We start from the raw sequence: 24,996 nt of genomic DNA on the forward strand, positions 1-24,996 counted from the left end.
GCCCCCTCACATATACTAATGTGCCACAAACAGGACTTTAATATCACCAACCATTCCCATTTTATTACGGCGTATCCATAGAAATGGCCCACCCTGTATATCTAAAAATTTTGTAAACTGAAATTTCAATTCTCACTATTTCTTGGTATTTGATTCTACAATATTCAAATAGACATATTTGTTTTGCGAAGCGCCTACCTTGTGCTAACACTGCAAAGTAGAAAAGCTTTTTGCACACTGTAAACCTGTGCTTTACTGCTATCAGGAGTCCACATGAATCTGTTGGTGTGCCATAGGTTGTCGCCTCTGGGTGTCCATAAAACAGCATCATTAGAAGGTGACAAAGAGCTCGTTCTTCCAGTGTTGCGACATTTTTCTGCAATTTGAAAACATCCAGGGAGTTAAAAATGCAGGTGGATGAGTGGAGAGTGGGTGTTTACCCATTGTGTTTCATCTAGAGAGAGTGGGAAGTGATCTGTTATCCTCTTACTGTACAGTATATACCGTACACCTCTGAGAGCAAGCTAGTGCGTGAGTGTGTAGGTGTTTGTCAAGCTTTTTAGTGTTTCTCCCCTGTGAAATAAATTCTTTCTTTCATTAATTCTTAGGCATCTTTACATTTGAAAGTGCCACTCAGAGGGTGAGTGAAAGTGTTGGCGTGATGGAGGTGAAGGTGCTCAGGACGTCGGGGGCTCGAGGCCTGGTCGCCATTCCCTATCGAACCTTGGATGGAACCGCTAAGGGAGGGGAGGACTACGAAATGGCTGCAGGCAAGCTGGAGTTTCAGAATGATGAGACCATGTGAGTACCTCGCTGTTGTCTGCATGACATTTCATCCACCTTTGAACACCGTCCTGGTGTATTTTTTACATTTTGCGGTTGGTGTGACATCATATGGAGACTGGGACATTTTTGGATCAACATTGACACCCTCACATTTCCTCTGTTTTCCTTCCTGTGATTGATTTCTATTCAGAAATTGCTGTGTAGGTTAATCAAGTATTCTGCTGTATAAATGGCTCTATTAGGTAGATAACAGTGTAATAATGTCACATTTCCAGGCAGGCTTCTCTGCATTAAATGCTTGCAAACACATGGGTGCACACATACACATTCATAAAATTGCTCTTGCGTCCTTGGGCGCATGCATTTTTAATATGCTGAAGTTAGCGGTGTTAAATTGACCAATACATAAAATGGTTGGGAATGCAGTTTCTCCAACGCCACTCGGGGCCCATAAAGCAAGCCCTCTGCGTACGTGTGTGTGTAAGAGTGTGTGTGGTTTCACATATCTATATGTATGAGGACCAATTAGACTTTTAGATGTAAGCGTGAGGACATCTGCGCATAATTTAAGAATATTTTATTAGATTGACAAGGTTACAGTGAATAAGGACTGAGCCAGGTGGTGTTATGACATTGGTGTGTTTTCAAAAGCTCTGTGTGTGTGTGTGTGTGTGTGTGTGTGTGTGTGTGTGTGTGTGTGTGTGTGTGTGTGTGTGTGTGTGTGTGAGGTTTAAGTTTAAACCTAGATTTAGGTTTTTGACCCTTTGGGGGATATTTGCCTTCAAAGTTCTGCTTGAGAAGAACAATTATGGCTTTGGAGTTAAGATTAGAACTAAATGTTGGATAAGGTGAAGGGCCGGTGTTCTATTTAGTGGTTTGCGATTGCAAAAGATTAGAATTTACAAATGAGCACAAACGTCTGACACCAGCAAACCTCTAAGCAGAGCGTCTTTAAAGCACAGGTCATAGCGTGTTCTTGTGCGTTTGGGACGGAGCAATGTGCTGATGGTGCAGTCACTGCTGCAAGGTCAGGGAGAGATGAAAGGGAGTGCGAGAGAAGCTAAAGCAAACGACAAGAGTTAAATGTAATCAAACAATGCAAACTGTAAAGCTGAGGCAGTCTTCTGAGAGCTGCTGTTATGTGAGCACAGGAGGTTAAATAGAAAGCTGGTATCAGTGGGTCTGAGACTGCAGCAGATCAGATTAGCTGAAAGTGAAACTATTGGTGGTGTGTTTGCTAAAGAGGATTAAAAAGATAACTTAGTAGAGTGTGTTTCAACCATGAGAGATTGCAACATTGTGGGTCAAGCATAAGCAGCAATGAGCGTCTTCCTCTGCTGGATGTAGATTAGTAGTGAAGGGCATGTTTTTATGAAGCATCGGAGAATAACTCAGTGTATATATGGGAGTCATGGAGTCATAGTTAATGTATTTAATATTCTTAAAGGAACTGCTACAGAACGTGCATATAAACGACTGCTGCAAAAACAAAAAGCTATTGATTCTGATTCTGCTGATCTACATCAACCAACAGTGTATGTTAGTTAGTTTAGATTGCTAAAGCCAAAGTCACACAAGCATAGAGACCAGTCAGTCATGCACTGGTAACCACCACTCGCTATGGAAAAGTGTTGTCCCAGATCAGTTGGTGAGTGGTTGCAGGAGGTTGTTTGCAAGGTGAAAATGTTGGCAAAAAACAAAAACGCTACATCCAGATGAACCGAATCAACTTTTGGGGATTTCCTTAGCTTTTGCTACAGCTCTGTGGTTAGTTAGCAAGTGTCTGCTAGCAACCAAAGCACTTGCAAAAGAAGCTGAGATGCCTTCTGTGACTGAGACTGTGAGCTGAGCAGGAATGGAGGCAGTGTATAGTTTGCATCAAATACAAAAGCAAAAGCAAAGACGCTGAGAGGCCTTGAAGCTGTTGCTTCAGACGAGCAGGGTGACTGCTGGGGAAAGGAGGGGGTGGATCGATAATCCAATGTTTCCATGTAAAGGAGCGTGAGCCAGCTGAGCGAGGGATATGCTGGTGAGAAAGCCCCTGTGGTAAATTGATCTATCCATCCTGGCGTCTCCCGCCTCGCTCCTTCTATTCTTCACCTCTGCATTTACTCCCCGACCCTAACCTTTCATCTCCTCGCTCTTTTCGCCGGTCAGCGCTTATAACTAATTTTTCCTTTGCTTTTTCTCCATGTGATATTGTTTTTTATACTTAAATAAGTCTATCCATCCACTTCTGATTCACGAGAAACCCAATCAGTTCTCGACTTTGGGTTTAAGGTGGCTCGATCTGCCCTCGTTATCAGTAACTGGCTCTTTCTCTTTACAGTTTTACCCCTTTCGTTCTCGTCTCACTCCCTCTCTCTCTTACTTCACTGATTCAGTCCGTGCTCACTTATTGTTCATCTTCTCTCGCTGCTGCCCCTCTCTGCGTGCTTTCTCTTTTCATCATTGTGCTTTTGAACTACTTGTCAAAAATCCTCCTGCACACTAATGTGAACCTGCTTTAATCTGCTGCACTCGTTTCTCCTTCTCCCTCTGCTTTCTGCCTTTGCCTCATCACATTTCTGTAGTTCATCATGTTTTCTCCATACTAATCTCTCACATATTTTCCTGGCATATTTTTAGATGAGTTTTCTCATGCCCTCCTCCTACTTCTCCACCTTTTCCTCATACCTCACCTCCCATCACTCTCCTTTCTCACTTATCCCTCGCTTCTGCGCACCTTTGACTTCTCTTCATTTGCATCTGCCTTTCACCTTTTGCTTGTTTACATTGTCAGACTTTTCCTTCTCTTCTCCCTTCCTCTCGCTCTACCTGGCACCTTTATTTCCCTCCACCTTCTCTTCTTAATTACATCCTTCTCCCCATCTTCTCCAGCCAACATCATAAGAACAGGGACTTGCTGCCAAAGCAATTCAGCTGGATCACAACCCAGACATAACTCAGTGTCCACACGCCTCCCTCCACTTCCTTGAGTTCTCCTCCAATCTGTGTAATTGTTTTGTTTACCCTCTTTCGCCTATATCCTGCATTTAAGCAACCCCACATTAATCTGTCATTCACACTGTCTGCCGAAATGAGCTTTGCTTAAAGCTCAGGAAAACGGTAAAGCGGTGATAGGAGGAGAACGGACTGAGACGGGGGAAACATGACGAAGGGCGAGTCAGGTGCAGCTGAAAAAAATCTTGTGGGAAATCTAAAAGTTGCTGGAGCTGAACTGACAGGAGGAGAGGAAAAGCGAAGTGAAGAGAAGGAAGAGGCGCTTCCACTCGATTTCATTATAGAAGATAATGTAATGCTACGCTGAGCCCACAAAGGAAAAGCCCTTTTTTCTTTTGCCTCCCTACATCACAGATACTCCAAGAGGTCGTGCTGAAGGTGTCCGCTCTCAGAAGCCCAAGATGGAGCCTCCCTTTATTAAGCAAAACCATTTTTACACATTAATGTCAGTCGTGAGGAGAACTACTCAACCTGCACATCCTCTTAAAAGGAAGACGAAGAAGCAGCTTTCAGATTTCTGAAAATAAACCCAGATGATGTCATCATTCAAACAGAAATCCAGCTTTAAAAACCGGGTGTGTGCCGCTTGAAGGAGCCTGTCACGTATGAGGGCTCCCGCAGAAGCGAAGTGAAACTAAAACTTTAATGCAGCAAACACCTAAAGCTCTACCGTTACACTGCAAAGTACGTGACAGGAGAAAAATGACGAATGTGGCCACATACACGCGTAACACAAAAGCGACCGTGTTAGCCAGTTCTTGTATCACTTTCTGGGATGGAATACATCAGTGTTATGAGATACAGATGCACGTATCAATATTTAGATGTCTCAGTTGCATCAAGGCGTCGACCTAACAGCATAAGCAAGTCTGTGGGTGAGTCAAGTCGGACCTGAATACGGTGCTGTGCAGTTCACTCAGTCACATTCAATTAAATTTTATTCATATTGCACCAAATCACAGCAACAGTCACCTCAGTATTGTAAGGTAAAGACCCTGCAATTATGCAGAGAAAAAAACCCCAAACAATCGAAGGACCCCTGTGAGCAAGCACTTGGTGACAGTGGGAACAAAAAACTCCCTTTTAACACAGGAAAGGACAGCCATCTGCCATGACCAGTTGGGGGGGAGGAAGACAGGAGAAAAGACACACCGTTGAAGAGAGCCAGAGATTAATAATAAATAATGATTAAATCCAGAGTGATATGTAAACACAAATGGGAGGATCCAGTATATGTAAAAGTATATGTTACCCACCATAGCACTGTGCATCTACATTTCTTTACTGTCTGGACTCCCATTAAATGCTGCAGCAATGAATTAATTCTCTCTCTGTTCAGCTAATTAATGAATGAATGTTTTTTTTTAATTACCCTTTTGTTTTTCCCCATCGGACTTCACAAGCTTTGCTCCGTTTTCTGTCTGCAGGTCTTTATCTGCCGCCTCTGCCTTTGGTAGGCCTTTGTTAATCAGAGGGCGTGTGAGTACTATATACAGAAGCAGGAAAGAGAGGGATACGCTCAGTAGGGTCTGTTTATTCTTAGCCTCCCTATGACCTGCAGCTTAGTGCAGATTCACAGCCAAGCTGCAGAAAAATGTGTGTGCGTGCGTCTGTGGCTGTGTTTGCGTGTGGTCCACTCCCCTGGCTGCTCATTATAAATTTGAAACAGGTGTCGCCACCGAACTGTGCCAACGCCTGTTCAATTACTGCCTTGCACTGTGTGTGTGCACGTGTGCATATAGTGTGCACTCACTTTACATACCAAAGCATCCTTACCATTTCTGGGACTTTTTTAAAGTATGTGAGCATATGAATGATGAGGTATTTAACTTCGACTGAGTTCTGAAAAATGCTCTGCAGCATATGTGTTATGGGTTGTTGTCTTTTTTGGGGGGGGGGGGGTCATTGTTTTGTTTTGTTTTTTGTCTGGTTTTGTATGGTAGCTGGGATAGGCTCCCAAGATCCCCCTCCCTGCTTTACCCTGATAAGGATAGGTGGAAGAGGATGGATGGATGTTGGTTTTGTGTGTGTGAACTCCATACTTACTCCAGCACCTGTTCAGCTTTTTGCTCCCTCGGATGGCTTAGAATAAAAAAACTGGTGGATTTATCAGCCAAGCTTCTCGATTACAGCCAAAGGGGCTCTGACTGTGATCAAAAGATTGCCACTGTTGGCAGATTTTATATGAACTATTTATATTATGCTACCGTGCGTGGGCTAATATTAGCTCATAAGAATGGAATATGTCTTTGTACAAGTAGTTTTAGAACCAAATATAACACCGTACTGAAACACTGAGGTAAAGCTACATCTTAGCTTCCTGCATGGCTCATTTATTCGATATGGTTTATGTAAGGGGGGGGTTTCATTTTGCATAATGAGAGGAAAAGCTGTAATAACAAGGACCATCTGTGGTGTTTAGTGAATGTAAAGCGGGCAATGCTGGCTGGTGTTTTCTGAACTGTATTAGTGAATTCAGTGAAGAGCTGAATATTACCAGTGACTAAACTGTGAGGTCATCCAGGATCATCGACTGTATTTACATTATGTGTGGGTGGATGGTGCTGCACTTGTATCCATTCGCATTAACATGCCATTGTGCAGGGTGAACGATTAAAGTTATGCAACCTATGCAGACATGCTTGTGTTGAGACCTCCAAAAATCAGGCAGCGTCTATTTTGGAGATGTGCGCTGGAGATATATGGAGATTACGCTTTACGCAGGTAGAAAAATGAGCCTGAACATGACCGCAGAATTTGAACACTTTGTTTCACTTCACCTCTTTGAATGTTCCAACTTGGCTCTTTTCTGCAGCTCGTTCAAAGCACAACAACAGATGGTTGCAAGAGTAGCTCACAGGAGTGTTTTTAACACTGCCCCCTGGTGACAGTAAACAGGTATAACAACAATGATCCGCAAAGCTGTGCATAGCTTTGTGTTGGTCCTACGGAAAAGCTACGCACTTGGACAACACGTATTCACGACTACCGTCCTCACAAAGCTGTCAGAGTTACACAGCTGTAACTGTCGTTCATGCTTCGAGATTTAGAGGTCAAACTTACCGTTTATGGGCCGGATAATTTCACATCTCAATTACTAATGGGTCGACTGTATGCGGAGCCAAATCTTCAGCTCTGCTGGGAATCCATGCAGGAAGGGGTGGGACTTTATTTTGATGGTAACAATCACATGCAAAGACAGACTGGGATCATACCATTATGTGAAAGACGGAATGGGGGAGATGTTCCAGAGACAGCAAGTGTAGTGGTACAGGCCAGGTACACAGCGAGAATGTAAAAGTGTTGTAACGTTTAACCCCACATGTTAACAGTGCTCACTTTCACATGCTGTAGTTGGCTATGCTTATGTTGACTGGTTAAACTCTGTGAATGGAGTTAAAAGTACAACCCGAGACACATCTGGGGGAATCTAAAGCATTTCTGATACAACTGGACAGTAAGTGTTTGAGGAGTTTAGATCATTTAGACTCACACGACAATCCCCTGAGTGATACAGTATTTATCATTTTGCTTCAAAATTATATCACAGATATCCACTCAAACACTACCCAGAATGCACCACTTCATCTGCTCTAATCCCAGCATCCTGCCATTGTGCGTTATGCTTTAATGAGCCTGAACACAATTTCTTAGTGTTTTTGACGAAGCTGTCAGAAGAGCTGTGATCATACATTAGCTGCTGGTGAAGGAGAAGCAAGCTAGCAAGTTTAAAACAACACATCCTCCCTTTGGCGAGATGTTTCTCGGAATTAAGAGACAGAGAAAAGAAGGAAATACACGGAGAGCGAGAATGTGAGTCTGTGTGTGTTTATGTGTTTGCGTGGGTGTTTGAGCATGTTGCGGTGCTTGTAAAGTGTTTGATATTTGCAACCTGTTTCTCCGTCTGTCACCAATGTAGGGTGACTAACCCGAAGCTGTTCCCAAAATAAAACATCCTTTGAACTCCAAATCCACCGCGTGTGCGCGCGTGTGTGTGTGTGTGTGTGTGTGTGTGTGTGTGTGTGTGTGTGTGTGCATATAAATACAGACGCAGAGTCAGTGTTTCAGCTTGATTGCTGCTCCAGGTGCTTGTGTTTGTGTGTCAGCAGCTAGCTTCATTTCCACACAATCATCTATGTTGCTCATCTAGCTGGTGTCAGATCATCAAACTCACACACAAACACACAAGCGCAATCACAGCGCTTTCAGGTTTTTACAAACAATGCACATCTCTTCACAGCGTGTCGATCCTGCCAGTCAGCACACTTCTTAAACTTTTTTCTTTAAATCATCATTTGTGATTAAACTTGGCACGTGCTGTTTATCAGACGTGATGGAGCTGACACCAGGATAAAAAAGTCTGAGCACATATTTGGTAATAATATTCAATCACGCAGCAGAAAAACACAAACACGATGCTCCAAACATGTTTCTGTCATTCAATGTTTGGATGTTTGCCTGCTGCTTTGTGTGAATGTCACACGTTGACGCTGTCGAGCAGTGTATCTGTGTCTCACACACACACACACTGGCTTTTTTCCTGGTTAGTTAAGATGGATAGTGCTTCCTGCCGGGCATATTTATGCAGCAGAGCTCTTATTAGAAAAATACACCCTAAAACCATGGAGCACATTTCAAAACAGCTTCTGGGTGCTATCTTGAAATTGTAATGATGTGTTTTATTTTGATTTCAAAAGTTAATTGGACAAACGTGACTGATCACACAGTGTTTGCCTACTAACACTGCATTAGTTGTGCACTCGTACATCATTAACAAATCAGACACACGTTTTTCTAGGTTAGGCCGCTACTCTTGTAGTCCCATGCTTGTTTCTCTTATTTTCACAGACGTTTTCTTTTTATACATAATATACCATCTCTGTTTTAAGAGTGACCCTATGTTGTGTTAGACCTAGAATAATATACATGTGTAGTTTAATGAATAAATAAATTAAATCATCTTCTATTTTATTTTTAGTAGGTATATAGATTGTTTTGTGTACATTTTTCAGGCCTTGTTTTTCAAGTGAACAAGCAAAATCTTTGGACACACACTCACCGACCACTTTTGTTTAGGTAGGGCTGTTCAATTATCCATTAATGCATGCATCTATTCACCCAGACACAAGGTAGAAACTCGGTGCGTTAAGGCAAAACGACCTGCTCGAGTTCACACTAAGAATCAGAGTATGTAAGGTGATTTAGGTGATTTTGAATGTTTCGTGTTAGTTACTATACTACTAAACCTGTGTGAAGGATAAAGTTTTATCAAGCCAAATCCACGACCCTTAAGACAAGGATAAACAAGCTTTAATGCTTCTTGGTCCAAAAAATCCAAGTGATCATAAGGATGCTGAGGAAACTCAGGTCAAGCAGAGCAAGAAGAACACGCAGCAAACAGTGGAAGAGAGACTCTATCACCATGTTCAAAAGATGATCAGCAAGCAGTAACATCTGGGGAACAAATCATTGATGATGTAACAAGAGAAGCAAAACTAAAGACAAAGCACCAAATTAAAAGACTAGGAAGCAGCTAGACGCATAAGACCGACAGTGAAACACAAGGTAAGTTAGATTTAACCTAAACACACGAGGAAGGAAAAGCAAACCAAAAATTAAACCAGGATACAACAACTCAAAACTCTGGGTTAAAGCCTCAGACTCTGTATTTAGAAATCTGCTGGGATTTTCACACACGACCATCTCGAACGGTAGGAGAAATAGAAGATGTCCAGTGAGCAGTAGTTCTCTGGGTGAAAAATTTAAGCTCTTTTCATCAATATTAGAGAGAAAACCTCAGCAATCAGATGATCCCCCGTGTGCAACACTTGGCAAAAGTGGGAAGGAAGAACTCCTTTTTAACAGGAAGACAGGCAGGTGATATCTGAACATGTGGGGAGTGAAAAGAAGGGGTATCAGAGGAAGTCCCACAGCAGTCTGGGCTTATAGCAGCATAACTACAGGATGGCTCAGGGCTGAAGGCTCTGCCTCTCCTCTTACTTTTGGAAAAGGAACTGCTAGTGAGCCTGTAGTCTGAGAGCTCCTGCTCTGATGATAAGGTGCTATGAATACTCCATGATGGCAGATTTAATTGAAAGTTTTATGGTGTGTATATAGAGGTGGATTAGGACAGCATTTACATTTATTCCAATTGTCTCTTGAGGCTGCATTATGGTGCAGAAAAGTATGTTGTTTGCAGCCAAATGGAGAATTTCCTCATTAACACAGACTCACTGGTTCAGTTTAAACTTAGAAAGTGAGGTGCTATACAGGAAGACTCTGTAGCTTTTTATAACAATAGACATCAGGGCGATACATATTTTTTGTGCTTTTCATGACAATTTTTATTTATTCTGTCAGCTGGATTCTAATCCTGTCTATTCTATAAGGCCCGCATCCTTTTAGGTTCAAATGACAGCCTGCAAATGGACAGATAAACACTTTAAACTCCCCCTCCCCCCTTTGTTCTGCTGAAAAACGTCAGGATGCCTCCATAACCGCGAGAGTTTTTCCTCTTTCTTGTCTTCTCCCCGTTTGTTGCCTTAGCAACTTTTGATCCCCTCCCATTGTAAGCACAATAAAGCGGAGACGACGGAAAAACGAAGAACAGAAAGATAAAGAATAAAAGGGAGAAATTATAGGAGTGGGAAAAGGAGCCTTGTTGTCTGTTTTCTTTTTTTTGATTTGTAGTTTTCTTCTAAGGATTTGTTTTTCTGCTGTCTGCACCGGAAGTTCCAAAACTACCGACTGTCTGATCACGTTCTCCATAATTTCTCGCGTCCCCCCCCCATTGCCCACTCTTCTCGAAGATTTATTGCGAGATATGGAAACATCTACCGCATCTATTGTGTGTGTGTGAGATAGAAAGAGAGAGGGACACACGTCCATTGTTTGTTCTTTAATTAGTAAAGCAAAACATTCATTGGCCAAGTGGATTATGAAGATTAAAAAGCAAATCACATTTGGGCGCAGTCATGGTCTGCCTGACAGAGAGAAAGACTGAGAGCAGTCAGAGATAGACTAAATGACAGAGTCGGAGAGCAAAAGTAAAGACAGAGAGGAGCGGAAGAGGGAGGATAGAGAGGATGCGAGCTTTTATCCTCCCTTTTCCTCTCCTCTCTCACCTCTTCTTGTTTCTCCTCCTTCTCTGTGCCTTTTGACTCTTTTCTCCCTCTCCTATCCCCCTACTTTTCTTCATCTCCTTTAATGCCAGAGCAGTCAGAGTAAGTAGCTTAAGTCAACATCTTTTACAACGGTAGAAGCCTTCTGTTCGCCTCATTGTGCGTGTGCATCCGTTTCTCTTCGTGTGTGCGGGCCCGAGCGTCTTACGTTTCAGCTGTGTATCAAAATTGATGTGGCAGCCACCATCTGTTGTTTGCCTATTGACATTTTTCTCCCTACTACAGTTATTCAACTTGCAGTGCCGCACACACGTAACCAAAGAGCACCCCGGGCTTTCTCTAAACACAAATTTTACCCATTTGTAATCCCTGCCTCTGGCTCCTCTTGCCCTCCCTTCCTCTGCCTCTTCCTCTTGCGGTGCTGCTGTTTAAGCAGCAAAACAAAAATTCTGTTGATTTGTGGGGTGTGAGACGAAGCCAGTGACCTGACCACCGAAGTTGGAGAGATTTCACATCATATCAGAAACATGATGTTGTGTTGCTAGAATCCAAATCAGCCTTCAGTTAGAACAGCTTTGAAATGCTGAGCCTGCTGCTTCCGTCTTTTTCTGGATGTGTGCTTCTCCGTCGCTGTCGTTGTGTCTTCCTCCTTTCCTTAAATCTCTCTTTCTGTTCTGCCATCTAGAATCCCCGTCACTCCCTGTTTCTGCTGCCACTCGCGCTCTGTGTGTCTCTGTCTTTGTACTGCATCGCCCTACATGCTCCCCTGTGGTTGTTTTTTTAGCCCTGCAGTTCCAGCAATTTTCATTGCCAAGTATGCACACACTCACACACAAACACACTCTACAGTCTGAGTTATGTACCCACATACACACAGAGTACAAGCACACGCACACGCTGACTCTTGCCAATGAATCCCTGTCATCAAACCCCTGTGGACTGTGCACACCCTGTAATCATGGCTCTGAGACCTACCAAGAGTTCTTGCAGAGGGCTGCTGGTCCCTGCCCTTTTGTATCCACCGTACCCCCCTGTAGTCTCTGCTCCACAACCGCACAGCCCCCCCCCCCCCCCCCCCCCCCCCACCCACCCACCCAGTTCCACCGGTCTCCACCCTGCCATGCTGAAACCACACTAAAGGACTCACACAGTTCGGTTTATTAAAAGGCCAAGGTAGAGTTACATGGGTTGGGTCAGCTGGAGTGCCACTTTTCCAGTTCTTTATTTTGACTGTGGGTTTCCTTAGAGCTTTTAGACTCTTTCTCAGCAGGCTGACTAAAATCATTGCTTCATATTGCAGTTTTGGTGTTTGCTTCATGGACTTTGGTGTTCAAAAGAAGGAAATATGAGCTTATGATTTACACCACTTCTCTCACTTTTTCATAAACTCAGGAAACCACCACTGCATTCTCACCCCGCGTTTCTCTAAGGGCCATCAGAGAGCAACTTCTTATGTACCAAAGTCCAACTTTAAGTCTATTTTTAACCTACTCCTCGCTTCATTTAAACACTTTCTTGGTAAGTTTGCCATTTAGCTATTGTTAAGCCATATTATAATACTATTATAGCATGATGTTCATTTGATAAGTCATTGTCCCATTTAGAGTAAAATAGAAAATAAAGCAGGATGTGCCTTAGGGTGGACTAGTTTGAAGTTGAGAAGCTGCTACCATATGAGAGTGCAGTGTCCTCAGTTGGATCTAAAACACCAACATGTAACTGCCAAGACGCTCAACCAAAGCACTCTTTTCTATGCCATCTTATATATCTATCTATATATATTTATATCTATATAAATATATTTTTAAATACTCATCTATTTCTGTCATCTGCTTCTGTTCTGTCATTTAAATGTAACATTTTTACTGGTAAATCTACCAGCAATGATAAATAATGATAATTTTCTGTCATTTAATAGTTTGATCTATAAAGTGTAAAAGTATAAAAAAATAAAACATCCCATCATAGCTTCGCAAAACCCAGAGGAACTTGTTCTGTTGAGAAAAGTAACAATAGCAAAGTTTATCTCCCTTTTTTCTGTTTTCACTTCAGTCATCTTGCAGTTATACTGCAGCCATTGCCTCATACTAACTAACTGTTTGCCCTCTGATTTGTTGGAGGGGATTGTTAAATTCTGCCAGAGCGTTGACCTTTAGCTCCGATGGCAGTAACAAACTAATGAAATCAAGTGAAATCGTAACAGCAGCCTCAGACTGCAAGGCTTCTGTTTCTGCAGCTTGGCTGGAATTACCAAACTAGAAAACCAGGCAGATTTTAATGTAAATAGGAGACATATTCTGATTGCAGCTGTGTTAGCAATCAGGTGCAATCAGTTGATAAGTGTTTAAATAAAACAATAAACTGGGTCAGTTGCAGGTGGGACATTTTTCCATGGAAGGAGATGTTTGTAGGTGATGATAATAACAGTATTCAGTTTTTTATTTATTTATGATGATTTAAAAGATTAATTTTGACTCTGAAAAATCACATTATGTGAATCCAATAATCCAATAAAAGCCATCACTTTTATATCTAGCAGTTTAAAATCATTTGTAGTTGGTTAGCTAACATAGCTAACAGCTAACATGCTAGCCATCGAGCAGTCGATAGTAGTCACAATAACTCTCTTAGATTCTTTCTATTTTAATTTTTTCATCAGAATTTTACATAATTTGATCAATATGATTTTATTGCTAGATTACTTTCTTTGTCAGTTAGCATGTTAGCTGTCTTACTACTAAACTCATACAAAACCCGTATTTTGCTAATTTCAATGTTATTATTGGCTCATTTGTGCATTTAACTAATTTTGAAAGAATCTTTACACTTTTTAACACTTGTATATATTTTTTTTAAAAGAGTGTCAGATTCTGTTGCAGATTGGTTGTTTTTTTATTCAAAGACAAAGAAGCTATCCAGGCTAACACGTTTGCAGTCTGTTTGCTAACTAGCTTGCTAGCTTGGTTGGTAATTGTGTAGTTTCATCAAAACAATAGACTGCAGTCCCCTTTATCTATTCAGGCAGAACATTTACAGAGTAGAGTTTATAAGTACATAGAACAAGCAATAAAAATTAGTTTCTGTTCAGATTTTACCAGCTGTTTTTTGCTTTGAAGTTTATCAGTTTCACACTCACAAAGGATATCAATTCATATCCTCTTGCATCAATCTAGTGGGAACCCACCGGTGAAACTTGCAACCTGTTTTGGGTCTCAGTCCAGTGCTTGAGAAACCTCACTCTGACATGATGAATGTACGCTATTGTAGAAGAGTGATGAGCCAGTTCCTGACTGCATTACCTCAGGGTAATCTAGTATGATACACACTCATACACACACACACATACACACACACACACACACACACACACACACACACTGATGTCAGAGTCATTAAAATCACTGATAGCTTGTGGAGATGATGTGACTCACATAAGCACTCACTCTCCTTTCCAGTTCTTTTTCTTCTCTCCATCTGACTCTATTTACCACATTATCTGTTTCATCCTGCTGCCCTCCCCCCTCCCCATTTGTCCCTTATCTTTCCCTCTCTACTTACTTTCCCTTCAGTTTTTGCCCTGCTCTCTTCTTCTCTGTCCTGTTTTTCTGCCCTGATCTCAACATCCATGCGTCTATCTCTCATCTGCCTTTTTATTAATCTTTCGATTTCTTTTTTGTCCTCCACTAATTCTCGATCGAACTCTTGTGCCTGTCATCACCTCACTTTTATTCTTCTTTGTCTGTCTCTTCATTTTAGAGAATGATACAGTGTATCCCTTTTGCCGTAGTGTTTCTTCTCAGTGCTCCAGCGTTTGCCGTCTATAATCCTGCATCATCATCGTCCTCCTTTGTGCCTACTCTTCCTTCTCTGTTATTTTGTCTGTGCATTAATAGCGGGGGAACGTTTAAGCAGTTTGTTTTGCTAGAGAAAAAAAAAAGTTTAAGAAAGACTGACCAGTGCTTTTAAAATGTCAGCACAGAGTGGACTGGAACTAGACTCACATAGATCATGCACAAACACTCGCTGTTTTCACAAGCACTTGGTAGTGTGCTTTATGGCTTGTGATTATTGATTTCTTCACTATGGAATAAATGCATTGCCAGTAAAGCTTAGTGTGGAGAAGGCTTTCAGTCTTCATGGTCAGTGTATATATATATGAGTAGCAGGTAGAGTTGCAGGTGAAGGGTAAACTGGAGAGAGATCTGTTGATCCAATAAACAACTGAAAAAAGCAGAGATATGTTCAAGAGTGCGCTGTGAGGAGCTCTTTGGAGCCAGCAATGAAGGTACTGCAACTGTATAGGTAGCCACAAGAGATCAATTCAAAAGGAGTATAATTGTTTAGCTTATGTGCTCATAGTGCATTTTACCCTCATTAGTTTGCAGCCAATACCTCATGACTTCTTTTAGGATGAGGTAGCTGCCCAACTAACTTTGTTCAAATACATCGTGGTGATTACTCACCATAACGATGAGCTTCTTAATTTCCATGTCAAAAGACAGCCCTGCACACGTTCATAATGTGATTTGATCGGCTGGCAGCTGAGCTGGAACATAATGTGACTGCCTGGTGCTTGATATAGTCGAATTGCTCTTTACCACAAGCAGGACAAGCAAAGCAGATCAATAAATCCCCATTTCAGCTCATTTCAGCGACCCTGATGTCACGGCTTTCAATGACACACATCGTTCCTAAATTTAATAATAATTTAGTGCATTTTTTTCTCCCTATTCAAGTATGAATTGCAGTGTTTCATCCCTCTGATCAGGCTGACGTGATCAGTTATTGCATTGTTAAATACAGCAGCTGGAGAGTTGTATGCTCACTGACATCACCGGCTTTTAGAATTCATACATGTGACAGCATCACGATGCCCAGAGATATCCTGTGCAGCTCATTCACTTTCCTTACTCTCATTTCGCCTGATGGACAATGATAAAAACCTCTTGAGACCTCCAGGTTATAAACACACTTGTGCAGGTATTGTGAGTGATAGGTAGAAGAAGAAGGATAGACTGATGAAGGGGGCAGAGAGAAAGAGAGTGGTGGAGATGTCAGAGGAAGATAAATAGGTTTCAGGGGCAGGCAGTAAATGGAAAGAGAGGGAGGAAGATGAACGGATGGAGGGAAGGGCAAGGAAAAAGGACAGACAGAGGCAGAGTCGGTGGAGGGAAGAAGATAGATGAATCGCTGGGAATAAAAGACAAGAGGGAGAGGAAAGGGCAGGTGGAGGTAGAGAGAGAGAGAAGGGGAGCAAATGATGGCTAGAGGGAGATGAATAAAACAAATAGGGCCGAAAAGGAGAAGAGGATTTGGAGAACGGCTCACATTTGGTAAGACCAACTGTCGGCACCCCGGGTGGTGATGGGAGGAGTGCAAGAGGGCAGACGGAAAGAGGAGGAGTAAATGAAGAAGACTGAAGGGAGAGAAAGAGACAAGTGGTAGATTTTCATGTGCCAGGGGCGGAGACCGAAAGAGACGGAGAGAGTGAGAGAGATTTTGGCGAGCTGCCGCACGCAGCCCTGGCAGTGGTTGGCATGGTGATATATATATCCCACTGCTTAAAAGCCCTCACCTTGAGCTGCTAATGCCAGTCAATCAACCAAAGGTGTCATTACTCAAGCAAGGCAGGAGATCATCTATATTCACGCCACTCACTCAGAAATGTCATTTTCTTAATTACAGCCTTTTTCCATGCACTGAGAAAAAAACATTTTCCAAGCCCGCTGAACTTTTTTAAATTCTGGGCAATGTGGACAGGTGACCTATGACACCACATAAAAAACCACATATTGTGTATATAAGCATGTAATTATGAATGCAATATCTCACTTACGCCACCTTAAAGGTTCCCAGGCCAGGAAGGTATCGGAAAGGTATCGGGAAGGTATCGGGCTGTCAACCAATCACTTGGGTCACAACTGAACTGTCTCAGCAACAGATCTCTGCAGGTATGACAAGGCTGTTCTTAGGTATGTCCCAATTCATAGGCCGCGTCCTCTGAAGACCAAGAAGGCTGTGAAATGGGATGGTCTAGCCTTCAGATTTGTCTCACCAGCTGTCCCGGTGGAGTTTAATAAATTCAGCCGTCTGCTCCTTGCTCGCTAATTGGAGTAAATTCTCGAACATCTCACACTTTTGTTTAATCAGTTTTCTGTTTGATGTTTATTCAGCTGTGTGAAAATTATAACTTTAATCTCAACCAAACCGATTTACTCACGAACAAATAAAACAGCCAAAAAATAACATTTAAGTTATCTAAATGACTTATGAATCATGTTTAACCTGTGTAGCGAAAGACCACGCTACTCTACTGAGCCTCGACCTCCCGGTCAGCTTTGAGCTGGTGGGTAACAGACTTCTCCGAAAATGTCTTTTAACTTTTGCAAATATATGATGTTTTGATGGACCGAGCACATATTTAAAGTTTACACAGCTACATTCTCGCCCGAAAATAGGTTAAAAAGTGTATTTTGTGACCCAGAAAGAGTAACATTAAAACTAAGTAGCTGCCGCCATTGTTGGAAACTGGAATTGGCTGGGCCGCGCTATGAATTCTTGGATAGGTTGGGACACGAAGGACACACCCAACCCATCCTTCAAATTCGGGGAAATGAAGGACGCATTTGTTGGCCGCATTTGGAGCAGCCTTTGAATTGGGGCAGCCTTCGTCGCATGGCTGTGACATAATCGGCCTTCAAATGCGGCCTCCGAAGGATGCTGCCTATGAATTGGGACACACCTCTTGGTATTCACCGTCCCTACCGTCCCCTACTTGCTCAGTGTTACAACATAATCAGTTTTTTCAAGGGGCTAATTTACAATAAAATACTTGTCTTCTTTTAGTCTTAATATTAATACACACGTTTACTTTTGATTCATAAAAAATGCAAGTATGAGCATCCTTGCTTAAGTAGATTTGGAGAATCCCATTTGGACTTACGCGTCTAAAAGCAGTAAATTTCAAACCTCATCAGATTGTTGGTGTCTGCCTCGCTGATCTTCCTTTATACATTACCAGTACAAAAAAGACATTTAGACAGAGATAGCTGTGGACCTGAAGAGAGTGCAGAGCAAACATTTTGTAAGAAAGACGAAACACTTTTATTTCAGTGAACTAAATCATGGTTAGACAAAGCCAAAGACTCAACTTGTAAATATCAGCAAGGAATGATGTGAAGTTCACTGCAAACTGAGGACACCTTTGTCCTAAACCACAATATTCTGAGATAAACAACAGGAAATTTCAGTATATCAAGTCTAGACGTTGCTTAGAGAGACACAAAGTGAGATTTTCTGAAGACTATTTGGCATAGTCAGTTGATTGTTGATTGTTTAGGATCACAACTGAAGTCTGTTTTGTAAATGATGCTGAACGTGATGAGTCCTGCTGACTTGTTTATTCCCTTGACTTTTGCTGTTATAGTGCCAACAAGAGGTAAAAACTGCATTATTAACTTAATGTTTGACCATATGCTCACAAGGCATCTACTTCTAATAAAGTACTGATTATAGAGTGTTGCATTATCCATATGTTCATATTTTTAATCTTGGATTCTACTAGAGTGGCTTCAGAATGTTAACAATTCTAAAAAATGTATCATGTAGTGCAGCCCCATCAGTTCAACCTCTGGCTGAAACATCCAGTTTTACTTCCTCTTGCTCTAAGTCAACTTTCTTCTGATTGGCTGACCTTCAATAACAGAAGGACCGAACAGCAGGTGGGCGGGGCTTCTGTGTTTACAGCAGGAAACACATCTCCTGGATATTCTTTCTCTGTGATATCACACAAATCCAAGAGTATATTATTTAAACCTTTGGCTTTACATATACGGGCTTTTTTCAGGAGTTTTGCACGAAATATTAGCATTCAATTCAAAGCAACACGGTGCCAAGATACAGCCGTGCATGAGCTTATTTTATTTCGCTCATTTGTTTTAAATATGTTTTTTTTGGTGGGGGTCAGCTGTTTTTCCACATGTCAATGGACTGGTTCTTATATAGCGCTTTTCTACTCTCACTGAGCACTCAAAGCGCTTTATACAACTCGTGCATTCACCCAATCACTTTATCTAAGGTTGCTTCTATCTAACATTCACTCGCATTCACACTCCGATGGATGCATTGGAGGGCAACAGGTTAATATCTTGCCCAAGGATATTTAGCACGTAGATTGGAGGAGCTTGGGATCGAACCACCAACCTTCCGGTGAGTAGGTGACCCGATCTACCACCTGAGCAACAGCCACCCCGCACACATGTGCTCAGTTTTTTCTCCTACAGCTGTCATTCGATGTGTAATGCTAACTACTTTAGCACAAGTGGTTATGTTTGTATGTTTACCTGAAGCTTAAAGCTGGAGCGCTGCTATATGATTCAAACAAAAGAGCCTAGGTATAATGTCACATTGTTTTATATCTGGACTTGTATTCAGTACCAGCAAATCATATTTGAACATTGTCAATTGCAGTGTAATAAAGCAGCGATCCCCAACTCCCGAGCCACGGACCTGTACCAGTCCGTGAGTCGTTTGGTACTGGTCCGCGAGACTTGAGGCTCGGGTGTGAAATTTATGGTTTTCAGGGTTTAAATCTGTATTTATTTTTTTATCGTTTTCATCGTTAACTCAGTTTCCCTGTGTCTTTTCCCATGTGTTATGACTAAATCTTTTTTTTTTTTTAAACTGGTACTGGTTTTATTTTGTTGTATTTATCCGCAACAACTTAAAGGCCAGTCCGTGAAAATATTGTCGGTCTGTGACGCAACAAAGGTTGGAGTAATAAAGCACAATGTTAATCACCTTGGTGACAGCCTTAAGATGGGTCATGCTTCATTAAGTAATAGATATTGACTGCAATGAGGATTACAAACCTTCCAAAGCAACCAAATGTGGTATAATAATTTTTTGGTTATATAAGACTCAAAGACTATTTGGATTTGATGAAACTGTGCAGCTATTAAAAAATAGGTTTGCATTTTTAATTAAAACTAAGAATGGTAATGAGCCTATCAGAGAATGTTGAGAATAGGAAGAGTTTAATAACCCCAACGATGCTTACGGGGGAAAAACAAGAAGAATTGGCTAAAGTTAATCCAATCTCAACACCGACAGTGGAAGGCTGTTAGGTAGATTTTGCCCTCGTGTTGTGACATTCTTGCTTCAAGACAGCCGTTTACTTGACCAGATCATTAATATATGATGAGCAGCGTTAAATCATACATGAGAACAGATGAGAAAAGAGTGGAAGAGGCGGGAGGGGGTAAAAGATCAGAATGACGTCAGACGTGGAAAAGTGGCTGTTGCCTATTTATCTCTCTTTGCTTGTCTTCAACACTACTCGTATTTCAGGATGTTTTCCGCCCGTGACAAAGATGGAGAATGGATAAATAGAAGTTACAATAAAGTTGCGTCGTTCCGGTTTATCGGCCTCATTTTTTACTCTTCTTCTCCGTCTCTGTGGAGCTTTTCAGGGCTTCTTTTTTTCCGCCCTGGATTTTGCACGCTGAATCTTTGTGTTTGGCTTTAGTCTCTCCATCTGTTAGTCCCCATTGACTGCTCCATCCTTCATTCTTCGATTTATTTGCTTGTTTCTTTATTTCTGTGTGTTGTAATTCCATATTCTTTGTTTCAAAATCTTTTCCTCCAGCTTCATTTCCATCCATTCCTCCCTCCGTGCATCAAAGGAAAAAGAACTGATGCAAATGTATAATTGAAAGCTGCTGAAAGCATTTACAGTAGGGGGTGAGTGGGAACTGGCAGCCACAACATTTGAAAACATGAAGAAACAAAGTCAGGTGGGCTGCTGCTGTATGTAAGTTGGTCATCGCCATGGCAAACCTTCTGACAGTTAACCTTAATGAGAGCTTCAAGCTGTTAAGTTAAAGAGTCTGAGATGGTGTGTAATGCTACAGTCACAGTGGGGAAAAACAGTGGTTGGAGACTGCAGCATTAACTAAAATATTGCAACCAATGAGTGCAATGAGCTTGTGATCTTGTCGCCTGTGAAGTGGCAGTCGAACTGCTGTCATTTTGCAATTGAACAGGGTCAACTTTGAAAACTGTTTGTGATAATACAGCCATGAATCAGCAAACGTCACAAATTCAGCCATTTCAGCTGGAACCTCTAGAACACAGGTGTCGAACTCCAGGCCTCGAGGGCCGGAATCCTGCAGGTTTTAGATGTGTCCTTGATCCATCACAGCTGATTTAAAGGCTAAATTACCTCCTCAACATGTCTTGAAGTTCTCCAGAAGCCTGGTAATGAACTAATCATTTGATTCAAGTGTGTTGACCCAGGATGATGTCTAAAACCTGCAGGACACGGGCCCTCGAGTCCTGGAGTTCGACACCCCTGCTCTAGAACATCTAGAACCAAAATTCATCCACAAACAGTGACGTAGTTGCTGCAGGACAGTGATTTAATTGCAACCTAACCTTGCATCTGTATAGGAATATACCAGAATACAACTAATTAGGAACCAATCAAGCCCCCTTTCCCAAAGACTACACTGCACAGATGGGTTGCGCTCATCATCGCACGCTAACTTAGACTGATTGCAACTTGCTGGTTTATGAATTAGACGACAGTTATTTGCAAGCATTCGCAAATCTGCCTGAGAGTGATTGCAGGTAGGCCTCAATTGTTTTGAGACAGGTTGCCTCCCACCAGGCAACATGAGTTTGTCCTTAAGGACAGCACAGTTTCACCAGCAGTACCAGCAGACTCGTGCTCCACAGTGTGGATTCATCAATATTTGTGGATATTGTCGGGAAATTGTTTTGCATTTGATTTGCGAAGTTGTTAAAATCTGCAAGGTACATGTTTCATTTGCCTGCCTGAAGGACAAAATGAGTTGCTGCAGTATGATTCAATTTCAATTTTATTTTATTTATATAGCGCCAAATCACAACAAAAGTCGCCTCAAAGTATGATAATACTAATAAACTGTCGTTTCTGTACAGGTGAGCACTGCCCGGCTGTTTATCACAGTTTCCACGGTGTAGGCTGCCGTTTTCTAGGGTTGAACTGTAGCCGCAGCCACGGCTCCTTCACAGCAAAAAAAAAAAAGCTGTTATATAAGCTGTTACATAAAGTCAAAGTGTTTGGTCAAACCTCTAACCCAAGCTAAACGAACCACATTAGAAAACTTGTCAGCTAACTCAGAGACTCACACGCTCTCATGAGGTTGTGCGATTCCCTTTGGAGGCACACCGTGTGTCGTTGTTCCTCTGTACCCAAAACCCTTTCATAGTGCCACTCGGGGATTCTGCTCTACTCTATTCGCACTTTCAAATTACACAAAAAGGGGCTAACTGCCATCTAAAAAAGGCAAGCGTGTGGGTCTGTCTTTCGTCTGTCATCGACATCATGAGGCTGAGCTACGCTAAGCCCTCAGACTTGACTCTCCATGCCGAATAAAAACCAATTCACTCTCATTCACTCATTTTTTTTTTGTCATTGTGCTTATTTCCTTTAACATTTTAATGTCTTCTCGCTCTGTTTCCCTTTTTCTCATTTTTCCCCCTTCCTCTTGAAATCTGGTAAAGTCAGTCTTGCCCTCATGAGACCATCTCCAAGTAGCACATCACACGCAGCAGAGGTAGAAAGAGATATTGGAGTGGGGTAACGCAACATTCCCAATTAGGACACCGAGCCGCAGAGACAAGCAGCTTTTATGATCACAACAGAGGAATATATTTTCCATATCTGGAACAGAAGCAACACATACATGTGCACACTGCGTCCCCGCAGCACCAATCCCATGGACGGTCACATGTCATACGCTTTATTTCACAGCAGTCCCAGTCCTCATTCATGCAAATGTAACCGATAGGATTGTGGAGGAGGGAGCAGGAGCGAGGGGGAAGCTGCGAGGGCGGATGATGATCAGGAGAGAAATGAAAGTGTTTGCGTGCAAGTGTGCAGAATGTGCGATGTTCACTTTGCCACTTTCACGTGTCTGCATGTCGCACATGTGTGTCGCCTCATTTCTGTTCTACTTGCTTTCGATTTGCAAACCTAACACACGCAACATGTCTGATCAGATTTTTACTCCCTTGTCTTTTTTTCCTCCTCATTCTTCCCATCATCCCCCCGGAACTAATTTCCCATCCTCTGATTTCTCTTTCTTTCCCCTTTTTCCCTCCTTCCATAATCGGATCGCTCTTCACGTCAGACGTTTCTTTCATTCTGTCTTTTATTTAATACTCTTGACATTCCTGTGTAGTTTTCCTCATCCCTTCTCTTCCATCCTTTTCCTTCATCCTGTTTTTTTTCTTCTGTTCCTCGTGGAGCAGGAGAAAGAAGTAGCTCCTCTGGATTATGGTGCATCTTGCAGGATTTGTGTGTGCATGTGTGAGGGAGGTGATGTGATTTGTGAGCTTAATTTTACACAATATAACGAGGTTAGGATTTTACACACACACACACTGTATGTGTATGATGCTGCCGACTGCACAGTGAGTGTGTACTGCACACACTCGTATCACATGTTGGCACCGCCCCTCATGACTTCATGGTTACCAACCAGATATTCTCATGCTCCATGTTTTCACATTTTCTCTCATGTCTAGTTCTTCAGAGTCTTCTGATAATAACTAACACGAGGTGAGAACGAAGCCTCTGTCAACAAATTCTGCTTATGAATTTACCTGATATGTTTCACTGGAAGCTTTGCCGTCCATTTGTAATGTAGGGGTTTTTGATCCATCACGCTTGAGCAGACTTTGGGTGCGTGCAGTCAAACAGTCTGCGTGGACAGCCAAACAGGGTTGGCATTTGCTGCATTGAACCAGATAAATATTGACTATCGTCTGATGAGGACTGAGCTTTTTATTAGCATTTCAAATTATCTGAAGAAACAGAAATCGCTGGCTACACTGGCCCATAACAAATTAGATGTTTGCTCCAGGTGCAAAGTCAGCAGACTGGCTACTGGTTTTAACAAAACTGTGGTGCTAAAAGAGCTCCTTAAACACCTCACAGACACAGAATCTTACCATTGTCATCTGGTGGTGCACACCAAAAGTCGTGTCAGTCAGCTTGTGATGCACTTTAGTGTTTTGGTTTGTCATGTACCGTATTTTCCGCACTATAAGGCGCACTTAACATCCTTTAATTTTCTCAAAAATCGTCAGTGCGTCTTATAATCTGGTGCGCCTTATCTATTAATTCTGGCTGTGTTTACTGACTGTAGCAATGGGAATTGCATTTACCTGTGTGTTCCGCCCGGAGTCTCTGCTTCTCACCTTCCGGTGTTACACTCTCAAGACTCCGGGCGGAACGCACAGGTAAATGCAATTCCCATTGCTACACTGACCTCGAGATGATTTTATGTGGTACACAGCGCTCAAAAATCTGTCAAAAAATGTTTTAGTAGGACTTTGCTAAGCTACAAAGCTGCACAGCTTGATGAATTGTCTGAGCGTTATGGCTACCGTAGTCAGGAGCCTTGCGGCTCATAGTAATCTGGGTCCAAAACTCTGTCCACGTCAGGTCCCAAACAAACACTGTGTAAATTCTTTCATCTTTAATAAAATGATCAGTGTTGCTGCTTTACCAGGTGTATCAATTAAGTTAAACATCCAGGCATCCATGAAAACAGAATTTATTAAATTAAACGGAGTTAGAAGTTAGCAGGAAGTTAGTAGATAGTTAGCTCGCTGGTTTTGCTAGTTACCTTAACATGATATATCATGTTCTGACTGAGAGATTTCTGGAAAAAAATAAAACATACAGCTCTGCTATCACTTCCAACATGAATGTAGAGAGAAAGCTACACAATAGTGATGTTTGTAGGATTACTGAAGTTGGGCTAGATGGTATATAATGCTGTGCTAGTGATCGCTAGCGACACCGCTATGTTAGCATACCAAAGCATAAAACTGAACCTGGAGAATGAACGCTAACCTTTTTCCACTTTTTTTGACAAATGCAATCGCCTGGAAAATTCCTGTAAACGGACCAAACTTCAGTAGGAGAGAACAACTGAGATAGTTCAGCCACAATATGAGGTTAGTCATTAATGTAAGATAAGATAACCTTTATTAGTCTCACACGTGGGAAATTTGTTACAGCAGAAAGTGG

At 42.0% G+C, this 24,996-nt stretch overlaps 1 protein-coding gene across 1 annotated transcript in view; it reads left to right on the forward strand.

Annotated features, from left to right (window-relative positions):
• Positions 1-24,996, forward strand: part of LOC102215892 (sodium/calcium exchanger 3-like) — a 126,026-nt gene that overhangs the window by 74,751 nt on the left and 26,279 nt on the right. The window contains 1 exon segment of the mRNA XM_013914631.1: positions 609-801. Within this exon segment, the coding sequence (XP_013770085.1) occupies positions 609-801 (193 nt within the window).

Source organism: Pundamilia nyererei, unplaced genomic scaffold (assembly GCF_000239375.1).
Source record: "Pundamilia nyererei isolate P.nyererei 1_Seehausen unplaced genomic scaffold, PunNye1.0 scaffold00211, whole genome shotgun sequence".
Lineage (NCBI taxonomy): Eukaryota > Metazoa > Chordata > Actinopteri > Cichliformes > Cichlidae > Pundamilia > Pundamilia nyererei.